Source organism: Phoenix dactylifera, chromosome 12 (assembly GCF_051530095.1).
Source record: "Phoenix dactylifera cultivar Ajwa chromosome 12, Ajwa_hap1_PhDact_Kaust_v1.1, whole genome shotgun sequence".
Lineage (NCBI taxonomy): Eukaryota > Viridiplantae > Streptophyta > Magnoliopsida > Arecales > Arecaceae > Phoenix > Phoenix dactylifera.
This window is the reverse complement of record NC_143201.1, coordinates 25,992,500-26,017,593: the sequence shown is the minus strand read 5'-3', so window position 1 is coordinate 26,017,593 and position 25,094 is coordinate 25,992,500. Positions and strand designations below refer to the sequence as shown.

Sequence of the window (25,094 nt, the reverse complement as noted above, 5' to 3'; positions counted from 1 at the left end):
GAAGGTGGCGAGGCCCCGCCTGTCATCGCACGTAGGCAAGTTTGTGTTTTCAGAAGATTGTATATCCAGTCTCACCCACGCCCCCCCCCCCCCCCCCCCCCCCCCCCAAAAAAAAAAAAAACTTTCTTTTAGTCAAGTATGGAGCCAATATTTTAGCTTCGGAAATTCTAAATTCACCAAGCATTATACAAGAAAGTGCCTTGATTCATTTGAAATTTCTGCACCAACATCGGTGAAATTCCAACTTCAGGATGGTCTTGAGTGTATGAGTCTATATTTTGCCTCTCCGGCCCTGGGACACACACACCAAAAAAAAAGATAGATGACAAATTTCGAGAAAAGCTTGTCTTCTTTCATGTCCTGTGACACAAACCATACAGTTTGTGGGGCGAGTTTCAAAGAAAGAAGGTGCAAAATCTGAAGCTGAGTTGAAGAGAAATACAAAGTAATTAGTTTCACAGACACATTACCTGCCACCCCTTTATAGATATCCACTCTTTTGACTAAAGCAGCAGTAAAGCAAATACTCAATATATCTATACAATGGCTCTAATTTGTTAATCATGCCATAATTAAAGGTAATTGCTCATCACATTACCAGTAAAGTAAGTACTCATCATAAAGCCAAAATGACATTATTGATTGCCCCACTTAGAAATGAAAGCATAAAGATTATAATGCAATTATATGTTAAACATTGTAAATGTTCTTTCCTGGACAATGGCTAGATTCCTTGGCAAGTCAAGGAGAGCAACTATCTTATTTTAATGCAAAATGTGGTATTAGATGCAAAGTAACATACTACTTCTCCAATCATTCATGGAACTAGGATCATTTTAGTAAGGATTTTCTTTTTCTTTTTGAGTATGGTTACCCAAACCCACAACCTTATATAGATAGTGGTAGGCTTGACCAACAACGAAATGACACCACACCTGTCCGGAATGAGACCTAAAGGTTTTCTTTGCCTTTTTGGCGCTTTGCATCCATGGGGATTTCTTCTGATCCCGAGTAATGTCGGTTCCCAGTGAATTCTAGCTAAATCCCCACTTCCTTCGACCTTTTTCTGAAGCAAAGATACTCGCTTTACCATGATACACGCATGACGGGAAAAATAACACCATCTTTTTACTTCAAGATCCCAACATAATCCAACCTGGGAAAGCTTGATTCCAGAAGGCCCAATCTGTGAGACTAACAGGCTGGACTTCGAAAAGTGAACTGGGCTGCATCAATAGCAGTGCGAGCCGGACCGGGCCATGAGATTTAATTTGCATCAAGAGCCGAAGAAGATGGGAAACAATTTCCTGATTCCTAGGCCAAAAGCCCATCATCCGCATCAATCCGGCACTGGACCGTAGTGTACGGCGAGTGCTTCTTCTTGCTTGCAATGTTGCACAGGGATGAACACCCAATTAGTACATATAATTTTTTCTAGCAAATGTTATGTACATATAATTTGTTCTCAATCTTATAAAACTGCTACCATTTTTTCCCGGCCGGCTTGCACTTTAGTCCAGATATAGATGATGCAATAGAAAATGGTCGCACCTTCTTATTTTGGGAGGAGTTAGTGGTCTTTAACCCTTGGGAGTTGATTCCAGTGATTGACTTGTGGTCACTAGTTAACAAAGAAATCAGAAGGTTAAACTGATCTTACTTCAGAGAGTTTTTGAAAAACAGTATACCTAAGTCTAAAGGACCCAACCAACTGCCAAAAATACTGTTCTGGTTACTAGTACTTTAAAGCCAGAAAGAAAGAAAGAAAAAAAAAGGAAAATGAAAGAGGTTTTGGGTGAGTGACCAGTATAATGCAAGTGACCCAGGTCATGGGATGTAGCCTAGTGATGGCTCCATCCTTCAAAATAGAGGAGATTCCATATTAGAAATTTAAAAGGTCTTCTTCATGTTAGATGTATGTATATACACATTTAGTCACAACATATGACAGTGTATAAGACTCATATAAAGTCTATATTTGTATTGGATCGTGAAACCTATCTGATGCATCTTATCTTCTCCCAAGTTCACACTTTGGAATATCAATACATGTATAATTTGTATAATTTTATGAGAAATCATATAATTTTATATGTAAAATAATAACTTATTCTCCCTTTATGTAAACAAGATATAATCTTGTGCCACTATACAAAAAAAGAAAACTTCCGACTCTTATTTGCCCGGCAAAAATTTTTCCCCGTCAACATTTGCCGACGCTTTTTAAAAACGTCGGCTAATGACGACGCTTAAAAACGTCGTCGAAGTTAGTATGTAATTGAGGACACGTTTAACGACGCTTTTTAGCGTCGTTAAAAGCATTGTCGGAATCCAAAAAACCACCTCATTTTAGTCCCACACCGGCGGATCTGAAAAAAAATAACTGTTTATATAGCCAAACCCAACCACTCCGCACGGATAGAATGAATGTACCGATCGGGGAGGTTGTTTGTATTCCTGAATGGAGGAGAAGAGACAAACAGCAAATGGTAATTCGCAGCGTCGGAAATTAGCGACACTTTTAAAAGCGTCGGAAAATATTTTTTCCACTGTAGCATAGGCGACGCTTTCCCAACGCTTTGAAAAACGTCGGGATGGTTCCTACCGACGCTTAAAAGCGTCGCTAATAGCCAAAAAAATTGTTGCTAATGTCCAAGTTTCTTGTAGTGTGCAATTCGTAATTCCTAATTACATAATTAAGGTACATGCATGTAAGTTATTCCACATGTCTGTCCCATGTTATGGGCAGGCCACGGATCATGAATGATGGCAGGGTTTCCATGTAACCTGCCAAAATTTTCACATCATTAAAGGAACCCACCAAATATTGTTGTTTCTGTTCATTATTTGCCTCCTGCCAGCGCTAGCAATAGGCTTCTGTATGCCTGGGCGGAGTCGTGTTTGTGTGAGAGCAGCTTATCGATTCGATCGGTTGAGTTCGAAGGCGCAAGGAGATATGAATGAGAACATTAACGATACGAGTCTTGGCCCGGAAAATCTAGCATGTTGAATGTTTGTCACCCATGCAGCAGAAGGTACGTCCATTTGTTCATGGAACCGATGAGAGATCCAACCCATACGTTTTATTAGTTGGTTTTGTTAATTAGCCACTAGAGCCCCAAAGCTTAAGCTAATATTGAAATAGTCAATCATCAGGCTTAGCACCCCTTCACATGTGGTCAAAACCATGCCAATACAATAACTAAAAAGTATCCAGATAACGAAGACAATGACCGGATCGATCACCAAGCCTCACGTGAGTGAGGGTGTTAAACTTGATATACATTGTTAATCCTTTCGGTATTAGTTAAAATTTTAAGATTGATTGGTTGGTTAACAGGTCTGATTATAGTTGATCTAGTACATAGCAAGTTAAAAGTAAAAATGTGCGGACTTTGGAGTTTATTAGGTGAACCATTGTCGAAGGTCAAATGATTTGTTAATTTATAATGATAAAGGAGAACATGATAGAGAATGAGCAAGAAAAATAAAGATACGTATTAGAAAGAACCAAACTTCAGCTGATGTAGGAGCTGAGTTATAAGTTGTGAGTTGAAGCAACCATGGTTTTAGGCTGTGGTTTTAAGCAATAATATTTTGTTTCTTGGATTCTTCTTAATGTGATCATTGTTGATCTTTTATTTTATTTTATTTTTTTAAAAAAATCATGCTAAGAATTCCATCGTGTGTTTTAAAATTTCTTTTTTATATTTATTTCACATAAAGCTTTCATACATAGTCATCCAAATTAAGGATAGCTCTATCACAATAGACACTATAGGAAAATTGGGAAAAGCCGACCCTTTTTTGCCGACGCTATTCACTCGTGTCGGGAAAAAATGCCCCAAGCGCCACATATCCTCACGCTTCAAAGAAGCGTCGGTAGCTTCCTCCCCAAATACAACTCTCCCGATCGATCCCTAGCCTGGCATCCTTTTCTGCCTCTCCGCCTCTCCGAGTACCCACCCGATCGAGCCCTAGCTAGCCCTCCTCTCCGGCACAGGCACACCGACGCATAAAAGCGTCGGTAATACTAATCTTTTGCCGACGCTTTAAACCGTCGGTAAAGGGTCAGGTAATGCCGATGCTGGCGAAAAGCGTCGGAACGAAAATCGTCCACGCCCACTTGCCCGACAGTTTCGTGACGCTTTTGGACGCGTTGGATTGGAAAGTGCTGACGCTTATAAGCGTCGGTAAAAGCTCTGGAAAGCGCCGGAAAATACTATTTCTTTTGTAGTGAGATTAATCAGATTCTTAGTTTGATTAGCACACATCTATTGCTCTAAATGAGCGATCCAACTTGAAAAATCAAAAATTCAACTCAAAACCTTGGCTACTTATTGGATGAAACACCAATCCAACTTAGCAAGTTTCCATCCCCGGAAATTGTTTAGCATCCATATATATTTCATATTATCTATATGATTCATACATATTTATTTAATATTATCCATACATATTTTATCATAAATATCTTGATCTCCGTTTAAATCTAGATTGCGAATATCAAAAGAGTTGAGTATTCAAGATTTTAGATGATAATTTATTATGATTTCATTTCAGGTTTTGTCTCAATCAACTCTCAAACTTGTCATCGGCACTAAAGAGCAGGTTCAAAGCTACAAGGGAAACATGGCTCTTGTGTCCCATCCCCTCCTAACCAGGTACGAATTAAAACAAACCACAAAAGAGAGAGAGAGAGAGAGAGAGAGAGAGAGAGAGAGAGAGAGAGAGAGAGAGAGCATGAATCAGAAAAGGCAATTCACCAAAAACAATCAATTAACAATAGATATGTCAAATGGGCAGGAAAAATGAATAAGAAATAAATATTTAAATCACTATTCTAGCTAAATATGTGGAGCTAAAATTATTCGACTGTCATTTTTGATGAAACTGAATTGAGGAAGAAAACCTATTTCATACAGACATCCAAGCATTACACTGCTTGTGATAGTTTTGTGATCACAGGTACGTCGTCATAATATATGTTCTAAAGTATGCCTATCTTGATAAAACCAAACATGCCTTCGAGCTGAAGAAAAATTAGCAGTAAACTCTCTCTTGCTTATAAAAAGGGGGGAAAAATGAGAGGCAGGAGTATACAGCCCGACATCAAACCCCACGAAAGATCCAGCTCAAGCTACTCGAGTCTTCGTTGACCAATCGTTGAGACCATTCCGACCCATAGGATCCGGCACTTATTACGCGACGTATTAGCTGCAAGTCGAAATTCCAAGGTCCAAGCAACCCACTTCCATGTTATGGGCGCAAACTGGAGGAGGATGAGCAACACATGAACGGAATATTCCCTCACGACACCACGTTCAGTGGGCCAGCAGTGGTGCTCGTCAACCGTTCCGACATGGTCTTACTCACCGCCGAGTCGAGCTCCGGCGACCCGAAATCCTTCTCAGAGACCTCCGGTATCGAAGCAAGACTGCCCGATCGCCAATAAACACCATGGCAGCCATGCTCATCATGCTGGTAAGTTTGGAGCCGCACCCTGAATGTAGGTCTTAACCGGAACACGGATCGGAGGAGCTTGTGAAGTGATCTGGAGAATTTGGAGTGCTTCTTTGTCTTGCCGGCAGGCGGCAGTGGCGGCGGCGGGTGCTCATCGGATAAGTGCGGCATGGAGAGGCACCTTGAGGCGATGGCGGAGTCGAGCTGCCGTTTAAAGGATTTAAGCTCGAAGGAGTCGTAGAGAGAGCTGGCGCAATCCCATACAAGAGAGTAATTGGCTGGGATTTGGTTTTGGTCTTTATCCATGTTATACTACAAAGTAGAAGAAAGAAGGAGAAAGCTAGGATAAGGAAGTGGTGGAAAGGCGAGGAGATATATGGAAGGGATTGGGAGGGACGTTGGAATTGGAGAAGCTTTACAAGTGGATGGACGCGGCCCAAACGCGTTGGCAACGCCAAGGAAGCTTCACGATCTCTGCACCAACACCATTGAATAGTGGCTGGAGGGAACTGGTGTTGGTATATGCTAGCTTTCCACGCACTTATAACTTGGTGTCTTAATGAGGGGAGCTTCTCACGAGTGCAATAACTGACTACAAGTCTGAAGTTTGGAAAGAAAGCTTGCAATTCAACTTGCTGGGCTACATCTGTCCACAGATTCATGCAAATTGGGTCACATCGAGTTGACCAGCTAGTGGGTTGCATGGCTTTATAACGACAGTAAACTACCTCCCTTTCTGAGCATGATCTCTCCCTGTGGCCACTTCCTTATGGACTACAAGCAAAACAATTTAATATTGTTTAGTAAAATTCAAACATGAGAGGAGGGATCACATATTGATTGATTAATGAGAGGTGGGCTGGATAATGGGGGAAAAAAGGGGAAAAAATTATAAGTAGGCGCTTTGATTTCATATCTTTAAACTCGAGATGATGAGACTTTGATGTGCCCATGGTTCTAATTATAACAGCTGGATGGCTAATTTCTTTTTAATTGCTAAATACCGTTAATTTCATGAGGAAGGATTAGTAGTTGGTAAAGAAATCTGAAATTATACTCCTATCTTTCAAGAATTTTGGATGGTCATCGCCATACTCCATTTTACTTTTTTTTTTTTTTTTTACTGCGATGGATAGCTCACATACTTTTAGTATGGATATATCCAAAAAGATCCACAAAAAAAAAACAATACATCGTAGAGTGCTCTAAGCAGCTCCTTTTTCCGATCCATAGGGTCCTCCAGGGTGATCCGCCATGTACATTTTGCTACTTCAGTCTTCTAAGAAAAACTAAAATTCGGAGATGCATGGGAGCCTCAATTCCACTCCCACAAAGGTGAAAATGATTATGTATCTTCCAAGGGCCATTTCTTTTAATGTGAATCAACGTTCTTAAACTTGGAGCTTGAGACTGCTATTTTTTGTATGCTTGTTTGATCGTATTGAACTGAATTATAGAAAACCTTTTAAATTTGGCATTTTAATTTCTACTTATAAGGTTAAAAAAGTAAAATTTGGGTTAAAAAAAATAAAAGTGCATGCGGCCCGCTGTTACAAAAATATGGGCCTGGGCTGATCCGGCACGCGATACGCGGGCAAATGTGCATGGGCACAGAGGATCCGCACGCGGTTTGACAAAGCCCCGTTATTATCCTGACTTTGCCCAAACTAAATCTAAGACCCTACCCAGGTGGATTTCTTTGGATCCAACTTGACTTGAGTTTCATTCTATTCAAACATACCATAAGCGACCACAAACCGTACCAGCTAGACCCAACTTTGCTCCAGCCAATACCATTTCATATGGTAGCATACTTCCACAGGGTACAAAGCCTTCAGGATTGGCATCCATTATATTTCACTAAGGTACATTTGTGCCGCTACCGGGCATTCAAACGAATCCAATAGACTTGGGCCGTGCCAACCCTTTCAATTAAGGTACCTATAGCAACTGATTATGAGAATGTAAGCAAGATTTACCGTTGCAAGTACTGCCTTTATCATGCGAGCAAATCAAATTTGAAATTTGGAAGGCCAAAAATATTTATTTATTTTCATATTTGAAAAAACTGTGCATCTATCATCCATCTTGAAAAACGTTTGGTGCTAGACTTAGACTTTAATGGACTATCATGCCGGCAAGTTGGATGGTGAGTACATCATTTGTCCTAAGTCAATACATGCATACTTTGTAATAGATACACCTAAAATACTAATACCATGTTTGAAAATATTCTTATGATTATTACAAAATTAAAAATCTTATCAGCTCTCTCAATAATAGAATGATAATGATCTAACTAGTGAATTGGAGCTTTATTTCAATTGTAGCACCTTCATGCTTAACGATCATATATTTTAGATTCAAGTTTTGGATTGTAAATCTCCAAATTTTCAGCCTAGATAATTACCATATGCATAGATCTTTCCTTTTTTTTAAAAAAATCTAGTAGGACTAAAGAGAGATCAACCTTTTTTTAATAAATTTGATAATTAAATGATTTTATATAATATTTTAAAAATATTTTTTGGTACAACCGTGGTTCACATCTGTTCTAGGTGAGTGCAGCTAGATCTGACCACGGTTCGGTTCTAACCGAGGAACCGGACCGGAACCGAACTGGGAAGAACCGGACCGGAACCGGAATCGTGTCTCACGGTTCTTAAACGAACCGGAACCTTGAGAAATACGGTTTGGTTAAGGTTCCAGGTTTGACGGAACCGGAACCGGCGGTTCGGTTCCGGTTCGAACCGAAAAAAACGACTATTTTATCCCTCCTAACAACTAAAAAAGGCTAGTTTGAGGGGTATTTTGGGAAACGAAAATTATCCCCAACACTATATATACCTTTTCAAATCAATTTTTTCACCACACCACTCAATCTTCCAATCTCTCTCTCAATTTTTTACTCTTTTAATTATTCAATCTATTCCAATTCTCTACACATTCCATAACCTTCCCATATTTTCATTTTTCCCAATCCAATTATCAAAAATGTTTTCCTTTCCTCCCGCTCAAATAAAGGCAAGGAAATATATGTTCCAAACCCAAATTCTTAGGATCAAAATTACCGACCCCCCTCTATTGATGAGTAAATAATAAAATGAGGTACAAATTATCATTTTGTATTAATTACACAATCTATTTGTATTTAAAATTTTTTTTCAAATTAATTACACAATCTATTTTTTTTTCAAAATTTTATAACCGAAACCGAAACCATCTAGAACCGGAACCGGAACCGGAACCGTATAGAACTGAAACCAGAACCGTCTATAACCGGAACCGGCGGTTCTAGAACCAGAACCGAACCGACTATTTTTGGTTCCAGTTAAGATTCCAGGTTCTGGTGAACCGTGGCCAGATCTAAGTGCAGCCAATAAAATAAAAAAAAAACATAAAAGGTGAGGCACCGATATATAATTTTTTTAGATGTGGTTTTTAGAGCGGTGATCCGCAAATGAGGTAATAATAAAGCTATCTGGCGTGGCTAGTTTGTTATTAAACCCGTTAACTTTTTTCTGAGCCCGAGTATGGAATCGATACAAAGCGGCAGAACTTTCCTATCCATCGAGTCGCATAGGCACATAACCGGGTGAACTCGAGAGAGAGAGAGAGATGGCGGAGCAGCAAAAACCCAATTCGGCGATGGAGCATCCCCCGAAGCCTACTAATCCGGTGCCGCCTCCGCCTCCCACGTCGGCGTCCTGGACATCCGGCGGGGAGGCGGCGCCTAGGAGCTCGCACCACTACCCCAACCCGCCGGACTCGGTGAACCCGGACGTTGCGACGCTGCGGGACCAGTGGCGGTTCGCCATCCGGCAGTACAGCCGGTGGTACTCCCACGCTTGGGGCACCGCCATCCTCGCCGGCGTCTCCTTCTTCGCCCTCGGATGGTTCATCAAGGGCTCCAATCCCCTCCCCTCCCGCGCAAACCCCGACCACACCGACGATCAGCCGCCCTCCGCCGCCCCAGCCACCGACAGGTAAGCCTCTCGGTCTCGATATCTTTCGATTGTGGGTTTCACGTTAGAAAAAAATAGTTATTTTTTGGTAATTATTTATGTGAACGGGATGTCGGAATTCTGGGAGCTGTTCAGGGTTCCTATTTCTTTGTTTACTTTTAGCTCTAATAGTCTCTTTCGAACACCAATTACTCATAGTCGAACATCAATACGTAATTCAACAGAGCTAGAAGAGTGAACCGGTCATTACTTCGGAAAACCTCTAACAAAATCCGGACTCAGGAAACCAAGAATACATGTGAATGCTTTATGCAAGTGCTCTGTGTCAGTGCATTGCTAGAAACTGTCTACGATATGGCTAATGCCGTCTGGGGTTTGATTGCGTAAACACTGATACATTCTTAGATATTCAATGCTACTGGTTTGAGTCAACGATGATCTTCTGGAGTCTCAGACATTTCCTCTGGATTCTACACATGAACAACTGCTTGAGACAATAAAAAATTTGGTTGAGGAAGATGAAATATGGAGCCTTACCTCAATATTGAATTATAGATCAGATTCGCTATCCCTCGACCAGATCATCGATCTAGTTTGACAACTGGCTATGGTTGGTATCTCATCAAAGGAAATCATTCTCAAAAGAAGTAATGGGTAGGAAATTAAATTGATTTTCTAGAAGATTATATCTTAACATGAATGAGTTTCAAGGTATCCTAGTTGGTCAAAACTAGGTGCTCTTCTAGGAAAGGTGGCCTTGATGGAGCCTTGTCTATGTCTTAGGTGTTCTTTGTAGGCATGTTTGCAATTAAGCAAGCGTTTAGGTGTTGTTGCAAACCTGCTTATACAAGTGCAAGTCATTGTCTTGCCAAATATAGGGTGCAAATGGGTTGGGTTGGGCCGGGTCTTGAGTGACCCCGAGCTAACTCGGTTTTTTGTTTGGATTCTAATTTTGAACTCAGACCCAGCCCAATAAAAGATCGGGTCCGATTGGTTCGGATTTACGACTATAATTTTTGACCTAACGGGTCATTTGGGTCGGTCAGGTTCATGTATATCCCGGACCCAACTCAAAAAATTGGAGTCCGGGTTTGGGTCAGAGTCAAGTCTGGATTATAGTCTTAGAAAATTCGGCCCAAGTCAAATGGAACTGAGCCTGATTTTTAAAGTGGATGTCACCCTGCAATGCATGGCCTGTCATCTAGTCGGTCGCTTGGTTTCCTTTGCGATAGATGTGGGTCGTCTGAACAACAAATAAAGCATGCTACTAATGGATGATATCCAGCATCAATAGGTGAGTAGCATACCTGCAAATGAACGGAGAATTAATCCATAAGTAATAACTGTGGCTAAATCCCCTTCAAGCCAAACTAGTTGTGCTTGAAATTGAAGTATGGTTGTGCTAAAACCCGCCCAAGCAGCTACTAGCTCTGCATATGAGACTGTAGCAGTTGCGAGCCTTTTCCCACGAGCACATAGCAACCTTCCCTGTTGATCTCGTATTACAAAATCTTGTTGCTGCATAGTCACCGCATGCCTTCAAAACACCAAGGGGAGGGAGCGGCCATCAAACACAAGTATTTGAAAAACACAAGTGTAAAGTAGTACCACCCTAGAACCTTGATCACGCCCAAGCAGCTACTAGCTCTGCATATGAGACTGTAGCAGTTGCGAGCCTTTTCCCACGAGCACATAGCAACCTTCCCTGTTGATCTCGTATTACAAAATCTTGTTGCTGCATAGTCACCGCATGCCTTCAAAACACCAAGGGGAGGGAGTGGCCATCAAACACAAGTATTTGAAAAACACAAGTGTAAAGTAGTACCACCCTAGAACCTTGATCATGTAATGTGGGTAGAATGAAAGTCAGCCAACCCAAGTTCAACAAGAAAATAAAAATCTGTCTTACTAGCTAGTGAGAGGTTGACAGGCTTGCTCGAAACAGCCTCTCATTTCTTGCTTTTCATAATAACCACATGGTATAAGCCTCGATGGACTTAATCCACCTCTCTATCAGGCATCACAAGATTGAGCAATACCGGTAAAATAGTGGGGGAAAGGCCCATAATGAAAACAGAAAAACAAGAGCTGCTAGCACTGATTTACAAACGAACAGTAGATAATTACATGAGCATCATCCTCATTATGGTCGGGTCGATTTCACAACTCATTGATAGAGTGAATGAGTGATAGTGAATCGGTGATAAAAGTCTCAGATCTGGCCGGAGCTCTAGGCCGGGCCTTAAGCCCCAGCTCTGGGTTGGGCCGGATCATTGACTTGTCTGGTAAGAGTGTAAGACTGAGACAGTAACTTCAATTGTTTAGTTTGCAACCCTGCAGCCCGCGGGCCTAAATAATTTTACAGATTCGGGTTGGATCGGGTATGAATTCAGTAAATCCAGATCCGACCCAAAAATGGAACGAGTTCAATTTTACAACCTGATCCGTCCCCACAAGTCCTCCAAAATGGGTTGGGTCAAGTCTAAGCGGGTTGTGTCACGAGTCCCTAACCCATTTGCAGCCTTAGCCAAATATGCTAACTCAAGAGACATGCCATGCTAGTCATAAATGGTTAAATGCAAGAATAATCAGAATTTAGGTAGATTGGTAGTTTTTGAGACAAGATGAAAGGAAGCATTAGTCTCTAATGTGACATAAGTGTGTAGACAAGAGAGATAAAGGGTGAGTGTGTGTTTGAGAGAGAGTTGGTGAAGGTCTTGGTTGGCAGTTCAATGGCAATGGCATCTTTGATGGTGGTCCTGATTCTCCTCTTCCTCAACCTTCTGCTTTGGCAACAATGATTATTGCTGCTATAGTCGTAATTGCAACCTTTATTGTTGAAAGAGATGACATGAGGATAAGGAAGGGATAGATCCTTTTTCTCTTAGTTTTATAAATTATTTCTTATTTATGTAGTTTTCCATAAATATTCTTTTTTGCCTCGATGATCAGTAGGGAAAGGCACCTTAGTGGCACCTAGGCCTTAATTGTTCCCCTGTTGATGCATTGATTACCTAATGCCTTTTAAAACATTAAAATATATGAAACATGCCTTTCATGAACTCTAAAAGTTGATCCAAAACTGTAATCTAGTGAAATTGTTCTTACAAAACTTATCTCTTAAATGTTGATCTGATTGAGACAGCAATCCCAACTTCTCTCTTATGGCTGGTTTAATAATATTTAAAAAAAAGAAGCAACCAAAAAAGTAAGAAGAAGAAGAAAAGAAAATATTGATATATGTTTCCCTGCAATCTTTTGCATCCTTTTGATAAATATCTCCTTGTAACCCAGTTTCATTAAGTAAATGAATGGAACCTTCTTGTGTGATTTTCATTGCTAGCAGTTCTCACAATCTTGGAAGAATTCATTTTCAACAAGCTGGAGTTTTGTCCAACAATATTACTTTGCGTCTTCATCTCCTTGATGCCTCAATGCCCACGTTCAGTCTTTACATCATCGTCTTTGGCACATCTTGGCATTATGTTCTTATTCTACAGGAAAGCCCTAGTATTTAGCAGTGAAATGTTCCAACTTTGAAACTAAATTAGAGTAACAACCACTATAAAATACCACACCAAGCAGTCTCTTGGCAATCTTTTCCACACAAATGACAAATCCACTATAACTGGCATATATCAAAAGTTTTCCTTTTCAAAATTGAGCTGAAAGAGCGAATTGAATCTCTACGGATCAGGCCTGCAGGAAGGAACCATCGTAATAAATTCAGGTTCATCAAACCAAAAAATTAACATCAAAATTAGGCGATATAAAATATTAGAATGTCTTACTTGTTGATAACCATAATCACTCACTGGTTGCAAAATGATATTTATTTATTTATTCTGAGTGGAAGAGGGAGAAAAGACCCCCCCCCCCCCCCCCCTCCTCCTCTCTCTCTCCTCTCTCCTCTGATTTATCACCAAAATACAGTCACATAAGCTCACAGATACATAAACAGTACCTCCTTGTATACAACAACCAACAAGCCGGCACAAACAACTATCAAAGGCTGTCCAGCAGATACTTATGTCCTACCCTACCCCTGACTGTGCCAAACTTCCTTTTATCTTCATGATTACATAATCCCTATCTTTAAATAAACAGAGCCGATCAGAAGATCACCTGAAAGGACGATTTTCTGTCTGCAAAAGCTCTTCAATTCCTTCTTTCTAAAGAGTTCAACACTCAGGTATAGCCAACTTATCCCAAGCTCCCCCAAAGAATCCTGTTACCTTCGTCCTTCTCCAAATATGCCAAAATGAGGATGCTGTTGCAGGTCTGCTCTTTAATCCTAGACAAATTCTGCCTGCCAAGTGCGAAATGACAGTTTTTTAAATTTTAGAACGGTGATAAAAAATGAATTGATCTTTGTTAAGGATTTATAATTAATTTCTCATTCTAATCTACAAGCTTTTCAACTGATTTCCTGTTTCCTTTTAAGTTTTGCAGGAATAAGGGTGCAAGAGAAAAGAGTCTAGGATTCAGTGTAGTCTGATGCCTCCAGATTTTGTTATACTAAAGAGGAAATTAAATCTTACAGAAGAAAGAGGAAAACTTAAGGGAATCTTATACATTGATAATTACTTAGATGTAATTTAGTCAAGCTAGTATATTGGAGAATATGAGACTAAATATTGACGATATGGTGACCATATGCTTCACTCAACTCAGCATGACCAAAAGCCATGTCTACTTACTGGAAGAATGAGGGAGCTGTGACTCAAGTTGTTGGATCTATATTTTGTGAAATTGCAGACAATTGTCATACTAGTAAATATGTTAGATCATAGTAACTTACGCATGAAGTTTGCAAATAAAAAAGAAGCATATGTGGTTATACAAAATATGCCACAATAAAATATAGAGTATCATGAGCGCTAAATGTGTTTTAATGTAGACTGGTTCTCTGAAGAGTCGAATCTACTGTCTTTGCCTACAATTTAGTTCTCTTGCCACCTGGTGTTCTCCATGTTAATCTTTCATCTCATGTGATCTGTTCATTTTTATTTTATACCTGAGTGACCCAGGGCATACATGGCGCATCATCTGTGGCATAGAAAGGTTTCACAGCTTTTTCTGAAGCAATGCCTATTTTAATCTGCAGAGCACTAGCTTTTGCTTTTGGGTGCTCGAAAAGTATAGGCCTACAGCATGATCTTACACTCTTTTTTTGTAGAAAATAATATGAACATTATTTTCTGCATTGTTAGATAGCCTTTCAATCCACAAGAAAATCCACTAAACTCGAAAACCTCATCTTATAGTTCCACCAGCTGCTTTCCATTGTGTGTCTGTCAGTATTGGAAATTTTGGGTGTTCTAAGTTTGCTGATTCTTCTTGCCTTGTATATGTTCAAATACATTGTAGAAAGTATGTTCTGAGCATCAATTCATTTAGGACCTCTCTCTCTCTCTCTCTCCATCTCTCTGCCAATATCCCTGGTGTCATATTTTTTTGATGGACGGTGTCAATGTCACATGTCATTTATCAACTGAGTGAACATTACGCGACGGTGGAACTCATGTCAAATAATGATTATACATTGGACCGCATATTATCCAGTACCCGTGTATGCTATAATTTGTAGCATATGACTATGACAGAAAAGAATTATCACATGCAGCAGCCTATTATTACTGCAGATGTGAAGCTATATGCTAGGCTGGAGTAGAATTATTAGTCAACTTTGGGGTCTCCTAACTCATTTTCCTTCAGCTTAGTGGAATATATGCTTCATATTTTTTTTGTTCATTACTTCTGCAATTGATTCTGGATGATGTACCACATTTTTCTTGAGATATTCTTGATGATGTATCATTGCTAGCCATTGATAAACAAAATGCTTAAACATTTCGTTTTTGTCAGGTGATCGGTTCTCGTAAGAGCAAAGTTAAGCAGTCGAGGACAAAAGTTATTTCGGAGTATGGAGGGGGAGAGGGCCAAACACTCCTATGTGAGAACTGCGACATACAATCTCTGTAGTTGACAACTGCTGTAAAAATATAGAGGCTGCAACTTGGATGCATGCTTGGATAATGCGGACATGCCCTTTGGTTTTTTTCGTTGATAAGCCTTCCATTGGCATGGTTTCATTGTTTGGTTGTGTTGTTGTACTCCTGCGAGCTTGTTCAAAATATAAGGAAAAGGCTTCTGAAATGTATGTCAGTCATCATTGCTCATAATGTAATAGGTTTCTGATATTATCCTGTTCAACGTTAGTCAAGATGTCACAAGACAAATCACTTCCGTTGCTTATCTCACCTCAAGAATCTTATATGCAGCTCCTTACCCAATTGCCAAGAAGTTTGCTGCTTCATTTGCTCTGCGACGATAAGGAACCTGAGCCCACGCAAAGCTTGTCCATAACCAGTAAGGATACAAACATATTGAATCCTATGACGGTTTACTGAAGATGGCAACGAACTTCCGCAGGAAAATTTGCATCCATATAGCAAATGAAGGAACAAATGTTGACCAGGGCAGTCGCTCAAATAGGCATGGCAGCTGGATCCCGAATTAAAAAGCAGCAGCAGAAGCTCAAATCAGTGGACCCAAACAGAAGCCAAAGCTGACAGAATTGATCTGCAGTAATATTGCGAGTCCTGTGCGCTACCATGCTCACAAGTTCAGGAACTCAAATCCCATCAAGTTATACATTTGTATGCCTTCTTTCTCTCAGATGTCTGCCTTTTGAGAGAGCTTTGAACTGCTTTTCATCTAAGATTACAAATTCCTCATTGAAACAGAACATTAAAAAAGTCAAAATGGGGCTCTGCAGAAAAGACGAAGAAAAATCCAGCCAGGTATACATCCAAGAAAATTGAATTTTTATGCTGTATCGAGTCTAATACTGACGCTATCTGCTGCACTCATCCTGTATATATAGTGGATACATTTGGGTTACCAAGCACCCATAGGAAAACATAAATCAAATTGGGTTGAAAACCCATTCTGTTGTCGGAGAATAATCTTGGACACAAGAAAATAGCAAAAGCAAAGTCGGAGAAACTGATACCGGGCACTGATACTAGTTGCTCGATGGGACAAATCGATACAGATCCGTGCTGTATCATGCCGGGCCCATACCGATACAATAAAAGAGACGGGGGAGAGCGAGAACGAGAAAGGAAGAGAGAGAGAGGAGGCCGAGAGAGGCCAGCAGAGGGCTAGAGAGTCGCCGAGAGGCTGTGGAAGGAGGACTGTTCGAAACGAAGGATCGGAGCAAGCCCCTCTTTCACAGCTCCCTCCTCCGCGCGGCGGCTCCCCAACCTCCGAAGGCCGGCCTCGACTTTCCTGTCTCTTCCTCTCTCTCTCTCTCTCTCTCTCGCTCCCTCCCCCCACTCTCTCTCTTCCCTTTTTTTTCCTTCATCTTCTCCCCCTCTGGCACAGATCTCATTTTTGTCGTCGGAGCCGTCCCGGTTTGCAGCCGGTACGGCTCGAGACACCTTGAATCAGAAGATTCATGACGGTTTCGTCGACCTTGAGCAAGAGTTTGATGCATTTAAGCATATGCCTCATCGATCAGCAGCTCCAAGTAATGATAGAAGATAACATGCAACGACAATATCATCATCCACCATACTTGGTCAGAGCAATAAAATAGCACAGAGGTTTATATCTGCATCAAGATTTATCTAGATATATGACTGGGAGCAAAATAAATTTTCAAAGGTGGGATATTACTAGCCTAAGCAAGGTTTGCCGTCTCGGTACTGGACTCCGTACCGGTGCCACACTAGCACAGTGTCAGTATAGTACAGTACGAATTTTTTTTGGTGTACCGACACTCAATACGCCACCTGTATCGTATACTAGTACCGAACCGGTATGATACAATACGCTCTGTACTGTCTAGTTCAGATCGATACAGTATGCCTTGTATCGCTTGGTTCATACTGGTATGGCGTACCATAAGTCTAAGTATTTGTAATCAAGGATAGCGTAAGAAACTAAAGGGCTTCAAATCAGAGCCTTCAAAACCTAAGTTGGGAGCTAGAAGTAGGCCCCTAATGCTGGAAAGTCAGATTTTTGTTTCAATCATGCAAGGAAAAAAATCTAAAAGTTGTATATGGATAAAAGGCAAAACCATTTATAAAAAAGAAACAAGTTCAAGTTTCACATTACAGGTCAGAAGACACCTCCAGGAAACTAAATTCTATTTTGCATCAGAAAGCTTGGTGCAGATCTTATCAGCATAGAATCCAAACCACATCTCAACGACCCAAATTAACAATAAATATAGATACAACAAATGCACACTTATGAAAACTATCACAACCAAACTATTTTGACTGCAATGTTTCATAAAGAAAGCACAAATAAATTTAACTGAGAATTCAAAAAAAAAAGGGCAAGATGGGAAAGGCATAACATATCGAGCAAGTGCTGAGGATCAGAAAATGCCAGACCTAGATATAATGGTATCCAGAAGATTTCTGGTAGCTTTATATGAAGATGTATCATTGAAATCATCTTAATCGATCTCCAGGACTACACAACCTCAAGATGCTGTCTTATGCGTCTGCAGGGATTGATACCTTTATGGATTATATAATGGCTGTCACCATCAAGCCTGTACCTACAGATAGTCTCTTGGAACCCGCATGCCGAATCCATGTTTCATTTTCTCAACCCTGTACAAAATATAAGTGATTGAAACACATGCATACACTCCATGCAGTACAAAATATTGGCAGACATACATGTCATCTAGAATAGGAAAATATCACCAATAGATTTGAAGATGCAATATTAAAGAGACACCTCCATTAGGTCATGAGTAGTGAAGAAGTATTTTTGATATGTTAATCTATATATTATTGTTAACACATAAAGATATAAAAGAACAAAAGTTAAGTCTCATTCCATCCAGATAAGGTCAGCAATAGAGCAGAACTTGAACCCAACTTCGAAAAAGGAGGGGAGGGCTTGGTGGAAGGTGTGAACCGGTTGCTGCTACAAGGCTGCTAACAGTCTATGGCTGTTACAATACTCTCTTTCCCACCTCGGACAAAGGCGGCAAGAATGGCCTTGTTGCGCATGCACACATATCAAGGAGAGGTTATAAGAGTCCTCTAGTTTAGAAAAATAAACTTCTGAAATAACATTAAGATTTATAAGTTAATATTTATGATAATGCAAGTAATCACCCATTAATGGGGTGAATTGTTAAATCATAGGAATAACTTAATATGGGACTGCATTCTGTTGACTTGCATGTGCCTCTGAAATGAATTAGGCCTTGTATATCACAAGCTACCATCCTCCCCCTTCATTTAAACCTTTTGCAAATCTCGGGGAATTTTGGGGTTTGCTCTTTGCTGCATGAACTTAAACTGCAATAGTTAAGGTAGATTTGACTTTATAGCTTTCATGGTTGGCCCCTACTTTGTCTAAATATTTTGACACCGATAGAGCACTGACATCTGGTTGACAGTCATAAATTTTGCTCAATCCTCTAATGAAGCCTCTTAAGGTTGCACTCTATTTCCGACCCCATGCTTTGATGGGAAAAGAAGGCTTGGATAATGATGATGATGAGTTTGATGATGATTACAACATATCATTTAATATATCTGGGCGACTAATTTGCCTTCTTAATTCAAGGCATTCACTGCTTAGGTGATGCACCATGCTCAGTTGCTCACGCACGTAGTCAGACCACCTAAGCAATCATGTGGCTTCCAGAGATGAACAGTCCAAAATTTTTGGGTCAGAGACGAGTTTAAGAGCCTCATTGTCATTTTATAGGAATTCTGAGAGCAGCTTAACCCATTTAAATGTCAAATATATCTTTATCTTTGAGCAAATGTCATGCATCTCATGTATTCAAGTTCATCCAAATTGCTCGAGCAAGACCACAATAATATTACCTCAGAACATCCTCCATGATATTCTACCTAGTAACTAGCACTTATAGAATTAAGCTTTCTTTCTATAGAGTTGATCTCATTAGGAAAGCAGGTAATAAGTTCAAACACGAAAAGATTTATCCCAAACATGAAAGGAAAGGTGCAGAGACTCACGTTGGTGCAAGCTTGCCAAGACTATCTAGCTCTTCACCAGAAGATTCATCCCAAACTTTCCCAGAAATCTCAATTATATAACATTGACCTGCAGTAGTTGGGAGACCTCGACCAGCAAGCAATTCCAAATCTTTCTGATGAAGCTCTCTCCCATTAACAAGTACACCGGTATTGCCACCGGCACAATTCTTGCGCATAGGATAATTGAACTCTTCAATAAATGGCTGCAGAACAGAATGTTTCATCAAAAGGTCTTGTGGTGGAATGCTTACAGAATTATTAGTATGCACGCACGTATGAATTTCAGTTGCTCTTACAGGAATTATGCCAAGACATGGATGCCCCATTACACCCCAGAATCCAGCACGGTAGTCATACCTGAATAAGAAGGCAGGAAAAACATGAGTACAGTATTTTAAAGGATGACAATGATTCAAAGCAGGTGCTTACATCAAGGGACCATAACATAAAGATTGAATGTCAGCCAGCAACTTCTGATTCATTATGCATGCCATAAAACATTACTACATCAACCTTGCATGCAATTACATGACTAACAAGGCAGCATGTTCAGCAATCCACACCCTAAGCAGCTGTGGCAACATTAAAACATACTTGGATATGTTGATTGGCTGGTCAAAGAAAACTTGCATTTCATAAATCTCATTGACCAATGATATAGCACATAATCAAAATTTCATGTGATATTGAAATGTTTTTTTCAAAAATGTTCTCTGTTTTAAAATTACCAAGCTGAATAAAGCTTGAAATGGGTATTTGCTCCCTCAACTCTAAGTCTGACTGTCTTCGACATGTCTGATCACAAATCCAGGTTATTAGTGATTTCGCCTTTGTTTTCCATTTTCATATTAAAAATTCAAAGCAAGGTTATGGAGCCTATTGATAGCAAACTGAGGATGCTATTTTCCAGAATCTCATATCTCAACATTGTAGTTATAACTTGTTTTCTTGACAACCTGCATTTAAACATATTGATTTTTGTCACCTCAATAATACACTAAAGCACCTAAATATTACAAAATATAATTAATATAATACATTATTTCCTATATTGTAGTCATCTTACCATTCACAACTTATAAAGAGATTAATGAAGCACCTAAATTTAGATGCATGGATCATAAAACATTAGAAAATGCAAGTCATGGATGTGGATAGATGTCTTACCAATAGTAACCAGAATAGATTGGTCCAGCTTGCTTTTCAGCCTTCTTAACTAATCGATCTGGAATAGGATGACCGTTAATTGAAACTTTAGCTCTGCCATGCCCCAACGATTGGTTGAATCGAGAGAAATCTCTAAAGCTCTTCTTTATAAGGCCGGTAAGGAATGAGTCACCACCCTTGACAGCTTTAGGTTGACCTTCATCTTTGCTTATCATGTCCCAAGAATCTTGAGACAAACCAGCAGTTGGATATTCATCAGATGACAAATCCATCTCAGTTGCCACTGGTACATCTTTTACTGAGTTGTGCTTAAAATTTGCATTTTCTAGTATGCTCCTCTCTTGATCAGAGCGTTGACTCCTGCTTCCCTTTCCAGGCCCATCAGCTACTTGATCAGACAATGAGTACCCAAAATGCTCACGAAGTGGTAAACTTGGGATACGTGAAGTTGCTTCAGCTTCCACGGGAATCTCTGCAGAGCTTGGGGCATCTTTATGAGAAATCACACTTTCCGGGCTCTCCACATGCCCAGACATGCTCGAGGATGAGGACAGGCCTTGCATTTTCTCTGAATCACTAAAATTCAAACCATTCTCTTTTTCTACCAAGCCATGATCGAAAACATCAAAACTGTAAGGCAGAAGTATCTTCTCATCTGGGGACTGGATGCCATTGCTTGGGCTATCGGTATTTTTTTCGGAAGATACATGCGAGGTTGGCGCAGATGAAGAAGCAACAAGTCTACTTCCATCAAGCTTGACCGAGACTACCTTAGAGCATGACCCGCACTGCAGCTTAAACTGATTCTTGTCCACCAGCAAAGATTTTTTAGGTAGTTGCAGCAATTCAAAGCAGTTATAACATATAGAGAAGGGGGCGGCACCAGCAATGGGTTGGCAAGAATGGCCGACCTTCTTACTGAAAACGGTTCTCTGGTGGGTTTGTGGCTCGCGAGAATGAAAAGGAGGATTCGCAACTCTTGAATTATAGCTTCCTCCACCAAAAATCGAGGGACCATCCATGGGGTACAATCCTTGATTGTTGACATAATAGGGAACCTCCTGATGACTGAAAACGGTGGGTGGGCACTGCACAGGCAGCGAGAATTGTCTCTGGTAGCAATGCGGGCATGAGCATGCAGGTTGATGGTAAAAACCATCATGATGACAAGGGATGGCAGGATAAGGATCGAACCGTCCGTAACCGTCAAACTGCCTGTGTGGGTAGTGACCAGGTTGGTGAAAGGGGGCTCTTCCATGTAGTAGCAGCTGCCCGTATCCAGGAACATCATTTTGTGCAGGCACAGTAGAATGAAAGTTTGACGCGTCCATTTTCTGTGTGCTCAAAAATGAAGAACTCTGAGAAGTATTCCTGTTCAATGATGCAGAACTTTCATGAAACCAAGCACCCCGATGGCCATAAGAACTTGAAGTTGTCATCTGCTTTACAGGAGAAGCATTTTGTTTGTCTGCGACCTCACAAGTTCTTTGCACCTGATCTCTCAATTCATCGAGCATCTTCAGAAGCTCTGCTCGGTCTTGATTGAGGCAGCTAGCTCCCTTCGGCATGAGATCATGCTCACCGTCACCATATCTATATCTTGGATTCTGATGGTAGTCGGATGGACCTTCATCAGGATAAGGAGCAGGCCGAATGCCATCAATCGGAGCCCTGGGTTCTCTGTCCCTCTCTTCGCCCTTCTGGGCTTGTGTTTGCTGAGCTCTGTGATGCCCATTGTTGCATTCAGCTAGTGGTTTGTTTTCTGCTTCGCCTTCTATGTCTGATTTAGTCAATTCATTCACATTTGGGACGAAATCGCAGACTGGTGCTTTAGATTGGAGATGATAGCCATCACCCCTGCCCTCTGTTCCGCTTCCTACGGAATGATCATCCAGTCTCGAGGTGTTGAATTCCTGCAAGACAGCACCAACTTCCCCTGCGGAGACAGAATGACTGTGGGAAGCCGTCCCTTTGTCTTTAATTAATATCTCCTCGTTCCTGAACTCCGCTCTATCGGCCGCTGCGCTTGCGTCGAAAACCATCCCTTTCTTCTCACCAGCACTCTCCGAGACCTCAAGATAGCTGACCTTTTCTCCATCAGATTTCTCCAACGAAGCTTCTGATCCTGGAATTTGCTTCTTTGCTGCACAATTTTCAGTTAGAAAAAAGAAGAAAACTTACTTGACTCCGTCCAAACTGCTAAACTAAAGTTTACAAACAAAAAACCAGATGATGTACCACAGAAAAAGAATAAAGCAGATGGAAACCAAAACTTTTCTATCAAAGATCAAACGTTTCTAATCAAAATCAAAATTTTCTCTCAAATATAAAACCTTTTACTCAAAAAAATCAATTTTTCTTTAGGACAACATCGATTCTCGGTTAAAATCACTGAAAAAAATTCCCAAAACGAGCAAATGAGAGAAGCAGAGGCAAGGGAAAGCTCATGATATACCTTGAAGAGTAGCATCGCAACCACCGCATCGGTAGACGGAGAAATTGGGAAGTTCCGGGAGAAGCTTCCCGCACTTGGGGCACCGTACCACCCGGACCTTGGCTCCTCCTTCCGCCATATCTTTCAAGCAGAAAAATGCCTACAGAAACTCCACGGCTCCAAAAAGAAGCACCTTTAAACCCTTCCAAACCCTCACAAGAGGATAAGAAGCAGCAGCAGCAGCAGCAGAGGCCTCCCTTCACTTCCTCCAGCCACCCCCCACTACCAAGTTCCGTCCTTTCCCACGCCAAACGAGACGAGAAGGAATCGCCTTCACGACAAGCAGCAGCGAACCCAAGAGCCCATCAATCGCTGCTGTTGCCGGGTACTCCGCCTGTTATGTCAAGCAAAAATAGCACCCAAATTTCTCCACTTTTATCACGGAAAACTCTCCCCTCCCCTTCTCCATTCTCGCGATTCCGCCGTGAAAGAGAGATTGTACGAAAGGATGGAAGGCTGAGAGAGAGAGAGAGAGAGCGCGGGGACTGAGACTGTGGAGAACGTCGGAGTAATGATGAGAGAGGCGCGAGGTTGTGTTCCGCTTCTTTTGCTTTTCGTTCATTTACTCGGCGAGTTCTTTTAGCTACCATCGCTGGACGGGTCAATTGATCGGGGAGGATTATTATAAGTAGTAGTGGTAGTAGTAGTTTGGCGTTTGGTTTGTTCTTTTTTTTTTTTTTTTTTGGGTACAAGGTGGTTTGTTCTTCCGAAGCGTGGAATGGATAAATCTTTGTCCTACGCTTAACTTGTGTCCCTCTCTCATTTGAAAACTAAATGCTGAGAAGGCCCATGCAGTCGACAATGCCCGTGTGCTCGATAGATCCGAGGTCTGAGATGAGTTCGGAACCTCTGCGGTTTAATTTTGCACTTCAAAATTTTATACTATTGCAGATACATACCACATCACCTATTTTACAGATAGAAAATTTTTATTTATCTTACAACTATATAAATATTTTTTTAGCACGATATGTAATGTAGATAGAGATAAAAAAAGAGCCATTCATTTTCCAGATAAGTGAGCCAGATTTGTTTAACCTAAACCCTTCCTTTCTCTCCTCCTTCTGTTCTGAAGTTAAGTACAGCCGTATTTCGGATTGCACGAATATCCGGTGAGGGTGGAAAGAGGATTTCAAACAGTTCAACTCTAGTCTCACTATCGTATGGTAGAATGGAGCCCTTTTTTTTTTTCCGATTCGGTGAAGTGTTTGAATTGGTTCAAGAAGCAAGCATGCGCAACTGGTCTAATCCAATTGACAATAATACCTGAACTTTCCTTAGGAGAGATTTTCTTTTCTTATTCCTAGGTTTCCTCTCCCTTAAGGTCAAGTTGGTTATAGGGCCCATCTCTTATTCTTGCTTGTTTCCTTCCTCTCTAATGGTCTGACAAGTTGGTTAAATATGTTCAATTAATAGGGTTCTTTCTCTAGAGAAAATCGTCCTAAAAAGCTCTTCTCTTTGACGAAGAATATTTTCTGATAGCTATTTCTAATAGTATCATATTCTATGATGCAAAAGTCACAATATAAATTTTAGTTGTATCTATTACGATAATATTAAGATAGTTGAGTTGAGTGTACAAGACATTTAAATGTTGAAATTTAGTAGAATAATAAAGAATTGAGATACCAACGGGTATAATTATAATTTATTGTTGACTATTACAATAAAAAATTATTAATCACAACAATGCAATTTTTCTGCCAGATAATTATTAGTTGGAAAATTCTCTTTCAGACTTATACTAAAAATCGAATTTAAATATTATTTTTATTTTGAAGGGTAACGCAAATACACGCATCACTACAAACCCTATCAAACTTATATAAATGGCCATCCATAAAATCATAACAATTGCGATTGCAAGACCTTGACTTGTGTTGGAACCATTATGTACTAATTAGTGGAATTAGCAACAATTATTTGCTCAACTCACCCCTTTATTTACTTCCAAAT

At 40.5% G+C, this 25,094-nt stretch overlaps 3 protein-coding genes across 3 annotated transcripts; 1 reads left to right on the top strand and 2 right to left on the bottom strand.

Annotated features, from left to right (window-relative positions):
- Positions 1-4,867: 4,867 nt before the first annotated feature.
- LOC103701352 (uncharacterized) lies at positions 4,868-5,818 on the bottom strand. The gene has a single exon (XM_008783387.5). The coding sequence runs from the start codon at positions 5,767-5,769 to the stop codon at positions 5,311-5,313; it is 459 nt and encodes a 152-aa protein (XP_008781609.4). The 5' UTR covers positions 5,770-5,818; the 3' UTR covers positions 4,868-5,310.
- A 3,217-nt stretch (positions 5,819-9,035) lies between these two features.
- Positions 9,036-15,632, top strand: LOC103708312 (uncharacterized). The gene is made up of 2 exons (XM_039130298.3): positions 9,036-9,449; positions 15,297-15,632. The coding sequence occupies exons 1-2, from the start codon at positions 9,082-9,084 to the stop codon at positions 15,298-15,300; spliced, it is 372 nt and encodes a 123-aa protein (XP_038986226.2). The 5' UTR covers positions 9,036-9,081; the 3' UTR covers positions 15,301-15,632.
- A 1,868-nt stretch (positions 15,633-17,500) lies between these two features.
- LOC103708391 (uncharacterized) lies at positions 17,501-23,736 on the bottom strand. Its single transcript, XM_008793329.6, has 5 exons — positions 23,100-23,736; positions 20,645-22,787; positions 19,774-19,834; positions 19,457-19,680; positions 17,501-18,064 (listed from the first exon to the last, which is right to left on the bottom strand). Exons 1-5 carry the CDS (start codon positions 23,215-23,217, stop codon positions 18,010-18,012), a joined length of 2,601 nt encoding a protein of 866 aa, XP_008791551.3. The 5' UTR covers positions 23,218-23,736; the 3' UTR covers positions 17,501-18,009.
- Between the last annotated feature and the right edge of the window lie 1,358 nt (positions 23,737-25,094).

Excerpts from the sequence above, each read along its gene's own strand:
- LOC103708391 (XM_008793329.6), bottom strand. The coding sequence starts at position 23,217 with ATGGCGGAAGGAGGAGCCAAGGTCCGGGTGGTACGGTGCCCCAAGTGC. Across the intron at positions 22,788-23,099 it reads TTGCGATGCTACTCTTCAAG|CAAAGAAGCAAATTCCAGGA; the intron begins GTATATCATGAG and ends AAAATTGTGCAG. Across the intron at positions 19,835-20,644 it reads ATCTATTCTGGTTACTATTG|GTATGACTACCGTGCTGGAT; the intron begins GTAAGACATCTA and ends CTTCTTATTCAG.
- LOC103701352 (XM_008783387.5), bottom strand. The coding sequence starts at position 5,769 with ATGGATAAAGACCAAAACCAAATCCCAGCCAATTACTCTCTTGTATGG.
- LOC103708312 (XM_039130298.3), top strand. The coding sequence starts at position 9,082 with ATGGCGGAGCAGCAAAAACCCAATTCGGCGATGGAGCATCCCCCGAAG.